Source organism: Alnus glutinosa, chromosome 6, assembly GCF_958979055.1.
Source record: "Alnus glutinosa chromosome 6, dhAlnGlut1.1, whole genome shotgun sequence".
Classification (NCBI taxonomy): domain Eukaryota; kingdom Viridiplantae; phylum Streptophyta; class Magnoliopsida; order Fagales; family Betulaceae; genus Alnus; species Alnus glutinosa.
This window is the reverse complement of record NC_084891.1, coordinates 16689322-16699861: the sequence shown is the minus strand read 5'-3', so window position 1 is coordinate 16699861 and position 10540 is coordinate 16689322. Positions and strand designations below refer to the sequence as shown.

General features: G+C 39.9%; 1 protein-coding gene across 1 annotated transcript; it reads left to right on the top strand.

Annotated features, from left to right (window-relative positions):
- Window positions 1-1045: 1045 nt before the first annotated feature.
- LOC133871574 (uncharacterized) lies at window positions 1046-1561 on the top strand. Its single transcript, XM_062309003.1, has one exon. It carries the CDS (start codon window positions 1046-1048, stop codon window positions 1559-1561), a length of 516 nt encoding a protein of 171 aa, XP_062164987.1.
- The last annotated feature ends 8979 nt before the right edge of the window (window positions 1562-10540 follow it).

The following is a 10540-nucleotide window of genomic DNA, read 5'->3' as shown; positions in this document are numbered from 1 at the left end:
ATAACTTTCTGCTCAAATATCGGATTGGAATGAAATTGTGTCATTAGAAAGCTAACAAAAAATAATACAACTTGATCCTCTAGACAGCCAAGAGAAATGTTCGGACGTGCACCCAGAGTCTGAATCTTTGTTGGTGTAGGACTCCTTATTTCAGTTGAAATGGGATTTGTAAAGCCTATATAAAGAGGGCTCTAGGCATGTATTATGTACAAAATTCGGTATTGAATTCTCTTAGCTTTGAGAGGGTTTTAGGTAGAATTGAAGATCCGCTAGCTCTCAAGCCATTGCCGGTGTGTTCTACTTTGTTCGTATGAAGTCTATCTTAGGGGTTGGCCTTAAGGTAAAGGATTCCATCAAAGACCCTTTCAAGTAGTGGTTGTGAAGCATTCACGAAGGGCTTCGTGTTATAGTTAAAGGAATGACTACTGCAAAAGGTTTTGTGAGTACGAGTGCTTTGTAACTTGCTTTGTTTTTGTATAGTGGAGTTCCTGGGTTTGGCTGCTCCGGAGTGATTTTTCTCTTCACAGAGTTTCCACTTTGTCAACAAATATCTTGTTTCTTTTATTTTTCCGCATTTAAGATATTTTGTTGCACACAAACACACACTTGGTTGTTAGAAGTCAATATTTATTTTCACTACCCATCAAGATGACTTATAGTATGGACCATTTAGCAGAGCTTTACATCAAGGAGATTGTACGATTGTATAGAATTCCAATATCCATTGTGTTATATCGGGATCCGAGGCTCTCCTTGAGATTTTGGCATAGCTTACACAATGCAATAGGGACGAAGTTAACCTTTAACAGTACTTTCCATCCTCAAACAGATGGTTAGAGTGAGTGGATCCGATCCATACCTTGGAAGACATGTTCCGATTGTCTGTACTGGACTTTAAAGGAAGTTGGATCCAATACCTTCCATTGATAGAGTTTGCCTACAACAACAACTTCCATGCTAGCATCGAAACGGCGCCCTATGAAGCCTTATACGGGAGGAAGTGTAGGTCGCTGCTATATTGGGACGAAGTAAGAGAACAAAAACTATGGGGGCCAGAAATTATCCAAGACATGTGCAAGAAGATATCGAAAATCAAACAACGATTGGCAATAGCACAAAGTCATCAAAAAAGCTACGCCAATGCGAGAGGATGAGAATTGGAGTTCAAAATCGCACAAAAGTTTTCCTCAAGATCACTCCTATGAAAGGAGTATTGCGGTTTGGGAGGAAAGGGAAGTTAAGTCCTAGGTTCGTTGGCCCATTTGAAATACTTGAGAAATTTGGAACGGTCGCATATAGATTAGTGCTACCACCAAACCTAGCTAGAGTTCACAACATGTTTCATATATCAATGTTGAGGAAGTATGTCTTGGACCCAACTCTCATCTTGGATAGCAAACCCCTCCAGATTCGCCCCAACATGACCTACGAGGAGACACCAATCAAAGTGCTTGATAGAAAAGAGCAAGTCCTGAGAAACAAGAGCATCCCTGTAGTGAAGATCTTATGGAATAATCACTCTATGGAAGAAGCTTCGTGGGAATTGGAAGAGGTCATGTAGGACAAATACCCACACTTATGTATAAAGATGGGAGTTTAAAGATGTAATGCGTCTAGCATTTCAGTTATGCTCCATTTGCTTCAGCGTAAAATGTTTTTTGGTAAATGTTTTCGGCATTTTCCGGTGTTTGGTGGGAGGGAAAATAATTGTCAATGGAAATCACTTTCAATTTGATCACAAAAGCCTCTTTTATTTTTGGAAAACGATTTACGGTTTTCAAATTTTTGGAAAACGATTTATGGTTTTGATTCTTGCATGGATATTTGTAGAAATCCGCCACCGCCGGGCATTGGAGTATGTTGGTAGCTCGACTTTGGATTTAAACTCTTTATTCTTGCAATTCATATTTGTAGAAATTCGCCACCACTGGGCATTGGAGTATATTGGTAGCTCGATTCTAGATTTAAACTCTTCATTCTTGCACACATATTTGTAAATATCTGCCACTGCCAGGCATTGTAGTATGTTGGTAGCTCGACTCTACCTTTGAAGATCCCCGAATTTTGGTATCTGATTACCGAAATCCAGTATATCAGATTCCAGCTAATTTTGGCCAGAATCTGGAAATTATTGCTGGAATTCGGTGACATCGCAGGATTCTGGAGAACTAGATTCTGGCCAAACTAGTCGGAAACTGACCAGTACGGTCAAAATCATCAAATTACAGCCAGATTCGGCCAAATTAGGCTAGATTCTGGCGAAACTGGCCGAATTCCAGTCGTATTGGTCAGATTCCAGCCAGTTTGGCTGGAATTTGGTTTGGCGGATTCCGGCATAGTGGTCGATCTTCGACAAATTTTGGTGGCGGCTGCCAAATTCTGTTTTACACCGTTGGTGATTTTTTCATACTAGCCAAACACCGAAAAGTATTTTCAGGAAAAATCATTTTTTCTAAAAAATGATCTTGTTGAAAACATTTTACGTCGAAACAAACGGAGCATTAATTTAAAGTGATATTATTGAGACCCGACATGGTGGTGCTAAACTCCAAATTTCCACGAAATTTCCTTCTACATTCGTGGACAACAGAGGGAGCATTTGTTAATTGTTAGTGAGACTGAATTCCCTCATTTTAATGGGTTAACCCGTTGATGAGGAAGGCTCCGCTTACTTTCCAAGAAATCAACCTTATGCTCCGTTTGTTTCGGCGTAAAATATTTTCTGAAAAATGTTTTCGGCATTTTTTGGGGTTTAGTGGGGGTAAAAATAATGTTCAATGGAAATCATTTTTAGTTTGACCGTAAAAGCCTATTTAATTTATGGAAAACGATTTAGGGTTTTGACCATAAATCGTCTTCTGGATTTAAATTCTTCATTTTTGTACGCATGTTTGTGGAAATCTACCATCTCCGAGCATTGGAGTTTGTTTGTAATCTACCGTAAAAGCCTATTTTACGGTAAAAGCCTATTTTTTGGTGTTTAGTGGGGGTGAAAATAATGGTCAATGGAAATCATTTTTAGTTTGACCGTAAAAGCCTATTTAATTTATGGAAAACGATTTACGGTTTTGACCATAAATCGTCTTTTGGATTTAAATTCTTCATTTTTGCACCCACGTTTGTGGGAATCTACCATCTCCGAGTATTAGAGTTTGTTGGTAACCCGACTCTACTGCTGAAAATCCCTGAATTTTGGTATCCGATTACCGGAATCTGGCAGCGCTGGCCGGAATCTAACCAGAACAGCCAGAATCTGACAAGTTTGGCAGGAATCTAGAAATTTTTTATTGGATTCCAAACAAACTAGGCCAAATCCCGGAGAAACTAGTTAGAATTTGGCCAAACTGGCCGGAATCTGGTTCGCCAGAATCCGGTAACTGCGGCTGGAGGTCGCTAGATTCCGGCGGCAATTGCTGGATCTCATTTTACGTCGTTAGTGATTTTTTTATACAAGCCAAATACTGAAAAAAATTTAAAAAAAAAATTAGAAAATTAGAAAAATTATTTTTTCTGATTGAAAATAGGAAAAAATACAATTTAACCCCCCAAACTATCACCCTTTCTCTGGATGACCCCCCAAATTACTAAAGCTTGTACTCTGGCCCCTCAAATTACCAAAACCTTTGAAAAATGTCCATTTTAGCAAAATATTCCCATAATACCCTTGTCACTTGTCCCCGCCTCTCTGAATGTGGACATGGCTAATTTCTTATCCTTTGATGTCTATAATATTGATCTTTCGAAGGTTATGAATTATTTCAATTTGAATTTTGTTTTGTTACAAACGACGAGCAAGCCTTTCATCGTTATGGAAGACCTTGATTGGTTTCTGATGGAGAAATCAACGGTCGTGAGCTTCTTTGTTGATGTTCACATCCATTTTCCTCTTTTTAATATTTTGGTGTTCCAAACGTTGGCCAATAGCTACCTAGGGCTCATGGATCACAAGCTTTTCTCTCAAGTTGAGGAATTTTTCTAGAGCGAGATGAGCGAGCTGATGATTGCGAATCGGAACTCGCCGAGCCGGGCTATAAAATTAGTCATCACGACATTACAAAGGGACGGTGACCGGAGGGGTGTCGGGAAGATCAGGTCACGGTTGGGAAATAACGCCACCCCAAACACCCATCTTTTTTAAAAAAATAAAAAATAAGAAATAAAATTTTAGTTTTTTTTTAATTGAAAAATGACACATGTTAGGGGTATTATGGGGATATTTTACCAAATGGGGCATTTTTCAAAAGTTTTAGTAGTTTGGCGAGTCATCCGGAGGAAGAATGATAATTTAAGAGGCTAAATTGTATTTTTCCCTTGAAAATATTTTATAAAAAAAAAAAAATTAAATAAACATATTAGGTAGAAACAAACTAAGGATAATTTACTTTTGCGGACGCAAGGTAAAATAGTTTGAGCATTTGTAATCGACTCATGAAAACAACGAATTCACCAAATTCTGCCGCATTTTCTCAAAATCACACTTGCAGCAAACTCCTTACTGCTACAGTAATTCAGACGATTGTCGGACACCATCGTCTCTTTAGCCGAGCGAAATCATCTCTTCTTATTTTTCAATTCATTTCCCCGCATACTCATTCAGCCTCAAAGCTCCTTTGCTCCAATTTTGAGTCTACCAGAGATGGAGATCGACGTATTCGTGTTGCGGTGTTGGTTTAAGCTGAATTGAGCAGTCTTTGGTGTGGTTCGGTCTCCAATTTAGCTGTGGATTTTTTAGGGTTTTGGGTTTGCTTCTTGGATTTGCTTGAATTTTCGTTAATGTTGGGGTTTTGGGCTTCTTGGAGGGGAAAGAATTGGGTTTTAGGGTTTTGGGACTGTAGTTCGTGGTGGGTTGTATCATAATTTGGTTTATGGGGTTCTTGAGGACGAAACGCCGTCGTCCGAGTCCTCCTCTTCGTCATGGTGCTCTGCCCCCACTCTGAGCACTTTGGCCTCGACCTCGACGGTGTGTCAGGAGCAGTGGCACACATGCGTAAGTGAATGGTTTTTGGTTATTTGGGTTTGGGTTTTATGGGTTTTATGCATTTTGATTGCTTTTAGTGGTTTGTTTGTTTGTTTGTTTCCCCAGAAAATTGAGGGGGTGAGGGGGAAGGAATGTGAAAAGTTCTCTTTTCTGTGTTTTTTGTTTAGATTACATGCATTGTTTTGGCTTTTGAATGTTGAGTTGTTCTAGTAATGGTTGTGAATTTTTCTGTATTTTGGCTTCACCTTGTTTGAATCATAAACCCAATTTTTGAATGCACATTTGTGACCAATGTAAGTGCTTTAAGTTGGATTTGGGTTCTTTGTACGCCATGTTTGGGCACCTTGTGGATGAAATGTTCAAATGAATGTGAAACCAGTAAATTTTGGTTTCATGACAGTTGAAGGTGGTTGAAAAGTGGTTGGAAGTGGTTACTTTAAAACTAATAAAAAATAATATTTATTTAAAGTAGAGAATATTTAGAGAGTTTGATATTTAGAGCTTTTGAAAACTAGGTAGCTAAAATAACAAAAGTGAATTTTTTAGACAAAATTTGCTCAAATTTTGACAAGTTCATTACAAATGCTCTTAGGCCACTTAATTTCAAGCCCTGCAAAGCAGGGCGACCAAGAGAGAAAGGGAAGCATGCTACTGAAGGAGCTAAATATTGTTAAGGAGAAAGAACTTAAGAGAAAAACACTACCGAGCAACAGTAACGGCTACTAGCCGTTGAAGAAGAAAGCAGCCTTTTGTATATCTTTTTCCTCTTTTCAGCAACTCATTAATGCCACAATTTCAGCTGATGTAGTCTCCAAAACAGCTGCTACTCACATTCCAGCCCAAGCTAAATGCCGCCCAACTACCAGGATTTCTGCTCATCTGTAGTCCCGGTTTTCTGCTCCTGAATTCAAGCTGCCAGCCATGTGTTTAAATATTATTCTTTGTACTGAAAAAAAAAAAAAAAAAAAAAAAAAAAAAAAAAAAAAAAAAAAAAAAGCATTGCTTCCTCTATAAACATTCTTCAGCACATTTGGCTATAAATACATATAATTCTCACTGTCTTTGGTTAAGTAACCAAAACAGTTTTTCTCCAAAACTTTCATGGTATCAGAGCTATTTTAAAGGTAACACTCACTCAATGGCCAACTCTAGCTCATCCGCTTCCTCCTCCTCCACCAACCCACCAACAAAAACCATCTCAACCTTCTCCAACATACCCAACTTCTCCCAACTCTTCAAACTGGAAGGTCCTATCTACCTGGCTTGGGTTGCACAGTTTCAACCCATACTTCATGGTAATGACCTCCAAGGCCTTATTGAAGGCACAAACATCTGTCCTCCTCAATTTATCACCAGTGAAGATAACACTCAGACTCTGAATCCTGCCTTTGTTGCATGGCAGAAGAAAGACCAGCTTCTTTTGAGCTCGATTATCTGCTCTTTGAGCCCATCTTTGGTGTCTTCGATGTATGGTTTGAACACATCGCACCAAGCCTGGACTGCTCTTGCTACCAAGTATGCCTCTCAATCCAAGTCACGCATCTCCCACCTCAAGTGAAAGCTGCAGAGTCTACAACAGGGAGACAAAACGTGTACTGAGTACCTGAGTATGGCAAAGCAATGGTCAGACCAACTTCCAGCTGTAGGTAAGCTGGTTGATGATGATGATCTCATCTCCTTTATTGTTAGTGGACTCAATCCACTTTTTCACACATTTGTCACCATTCACTCGTTTGCTGCTCGTGACCATGAGATGTCATTTACTGATTTTCAATCTGAGTTGCTCAGTCATGAGCTTCTGCTGTAGAACGAACAACATTCTGCACTCACACCTGAAACAGGCACTTTTGCCTTGTACTCAAAACAAGGCCAACCCAATCACAATCACCTTAACTCCACCCGAAACAGATTCAACTCAAGATTTTCTCCTAAATCTCATCCACGTAGTCAACACTTTTCTCAACAATTTTCCCCTAGAAATAGCTCTACCTATCCTGCCAAAAACAATACTACACCTCACCAGCCAAGAACCTTAATAAACACCAACCAGCGAGAAAACTCCAACTTGAATTCTGATCAACCTCCTCGTCCGGCCTGCCAAATCTGTGGCAAGCACGACGATAATGCTCTTGATTGCTATCACAGAATGGACTACACCTATCAAGGTAGGCACCCTCCAACAGAGCTTTTCAGCCATGGTAGCTCAAATGAATGCAGATTTTGAAACCAAGGAATGGCTGGCTGATTCAGGAGCCAATGCACACAGCACAGGTGATCCTGTAAACATCAATGAACCCTAACCTTTCGAAGGTGCTGACACTGTGGGAATCGGTAATGGTACAGGTTTGAACATCAAAAGCATTGGTTCTTCTCATGTCCAATCCACACTTTCTAATGAATCTCAATTTTTACTCAAAGATGTCCTGCACTGTCCAAATGCTACTGCCAACCTTCTTTCTATAAACAAATTCTGTATTGATAATAACTGCTGGTTTGCACTAACTGGTTCCAATTTTACTGTGAAGGACAACCTAACAGGTAGGGTGCTCCTCCAGGGGCCAAGTGAGAATGGTCTCTACCATATTTCTCTACATCAGAATTCTCTCAATAAATGGAAAGGTGTTGCATCTTATATTGGAGTTAAAACCACTGATATGGTTTGGCACCAACGGCTTGGACATCCTTCCCTTCCTGTTTTTCAGCTCCTTTTGAAGAATCAACTCCTCCCTCTTACTGGTTCTGTTAACAAAGCTAGGATTTGTGAAGCTTGTCAACTTGGCAAATCCAAGCAACAACCCCTTTGTGAATCTACTAGATGTACCACCAATCCATTGGAACTTGTTCACTCTGATGTATGGACTTCACCTGTTTCATCCCTTAGTGGATGCAAATATTATGTCCTTTTTGTTGATGATTATAGTCGGTTCACTTGGCTATATCCTATATTAAATAAAAGTGATGTTTATCAATGTTTTGTTAAGTTCAAATTACTTGCTGAAAATCTATTCTCTACTAAAATCAAAAAATTCCAATCTGACAATGGTGGAGAATACACATCTAACCTTTTCAAGCAATTTCTCACTCAACATGGAATTCTTCATAGATTTTCTTGTCCCCATACATCCCAACAAAATGGCATTGCAGAAAGAAAGCATAGACATGTCTTGGAAATGGGACTCACTCTTCTTGCTCAATCAAGTCTTCCCCCTGAGTTTTGGGTAGATTCATTTCTGACTTCTGTTTTTCTAATTAACCGCCTGCCTACTCCTGTCCTACAAAATGAATCACCTTTCTCTAAGCTGTTCAAAAGAGCATCTGAGTACACATCCTTAAGAGCCTTTGGTTGTCTATGCTATCCACTGCTTAGACCTTATGCCAACCATAAATTGTCATTTAGGAGTAAGCCTTGTATTTTCCTTGTTTATGGTGGAACTCAAAAAGGCTATCGATGCCTTGATCCTCAAACTCGTAAGATCTATCTCTCCTGAAGTGTTATCTTTGATGAAACACAATTTCCAGCAAAGGGTATGACACTCTAACAAGGCTCCTGCAAGGTCACTGCCTCTTCAGGTAATTCACTAGTAAGTTTACCCATTTCTCTGCCATCTATTATTTCTAATTGTTCTGATGAACCTTCTTTCACAGCTACTGTCACACAAATTGATACCCCAATACTTGCCCAACAGCAACCAATTTTCACTCCTCTGCCTCACTCACCACATCAAAGTTTACCAACCAACAATCTCTCTCCTTCATCCACTCAACCAACATTGGACAGCGTAGTTTCTCCATCAGATTATATTGAAACTCCCAATATCAATGCCATTTCACCTGAAATTCCTGCACCTTGTGCAATATCACCATCACATCTTTCTCCTCCTCTTCCCAACCGTATGATCACCAGATCACAGACTGGTCATCTCAAACCTAAAGAATTTCCTGGTTTCAAACTCTATTACACAAGTAAACATCCACTCTTAGCCTTTGGAGCTGTCACCTTACCATCCGAGCCATCTACTTATAAACAAGCTGCTACCAAAATTGAATGGATCCAAGCCATACTTGAATACAATGCTTTAATGTCTAATCAAACCTGGACCCTCTGCCCGAGACCTACACATCACAATGTGGTCCGAAATAAATGGGTGTTCAAAATTAAACAAAAACCAGATGGAAGTGTGGACAAATTCAAGGCTAGGCTTGTTGCAAAAGGGTTTGAACAACTAAGTGGTGTTGACTACTATGAAACTTTCAGTCTTGTGGTTAAATCCTCTACCATCCGGTTGATTCTAGCCTTAGCAGTACAATTTAACTGGACCATCAAACAATTAGATGTTTCAAATGCATTCCTTCATGGTGTCTTGGATGAAGAAGTATACATGGAGCAACCACAGGGGTTTGTAGACCCCTCCTATCCTAATCATGTCTGTCGTCTACACAAGTCACTCTATGGACTAAAACAGGCCCCCCGAGCCTGGTTTACTCGACTCTCTCAAGCCTTGTTGGATATAGGCTTTAATGGCTCCCAAGTTGATACCTCTCTCTTTATTTACCATGCTGACCAAGTTCACATATTTCTCTTAGTGTATGTTGATGACATAATAGTGACAGGAAATCATGAAGGAGTAATGAACAAGCTTGTTGGCAAACTGCAAGCAGATTTTGCAATCAAAGATCTTGGTTCACTCGGATACTTCCTTGGAGTTCAAGCCAATTGTGACACTACTGGACTGCATCTGAGACAATCCAAATATGTTCTTGATCTCCTACATCGCACTCAAATGGCAGATTCTAAACCAGCTAGAACTCCCTGTGTTTCTGGCTCCAAAATGTCCAAATTTGATGGTGATCTTCTCTCCAATCCCACTGAATTTCGGCGCATAGTTAGCGCACTTCAATATGTTACCCTCACAAGGCCGGACATTGCATATTCTGTGAACCAACTTTGCCAACACATGCATGCTCCAACTTCTACTCACTTGACAGCTGCAAAAAGAGTATTGCGATATCTCAAAGGGACTATCAACTGTGGTCTCTACTATAGCAAGGGAGGAATTGCTCTTTCTAGTTTTTGTGACTCGGATTGGGCAGGCAATCCAGATGACAGGAGCTCAACAACAGGTTATGGAATTTTTCTTGGCCCCAATCTCATTTCCTGGTCGGCTAAGAAACAAAACATTGTGTCTCGTTCAAGTACAGAAGTAGAATATCGGTCTCTTTCCCTCACAACTACTGAACTGTTTTGGCTAAGGATGTTGCTACAAGAATTACATATCTCTCTACCTTCACCACCTACTCTTTGGTGAGACAACTTAGGCGCTCTTGCCCTTACTTCCAATCCTGTTTTTCACGCCAGAACCAAGCATATTGAGGTAGATGTTCACTTTATCAGGGAAAAAGTCACCAACCGAGACATCCTTCTTCGTCATCTATCTACCCTTGAACAAGTTGCCGATATCTTCACCAAGGGTCATCCTGCTGATCTATTTTGCTATCTTAGAGACAAATTGAAGGTTGTAACACCCATTAGTTTGCAGGGGGGTGATAAGGAGAAAGAACTTA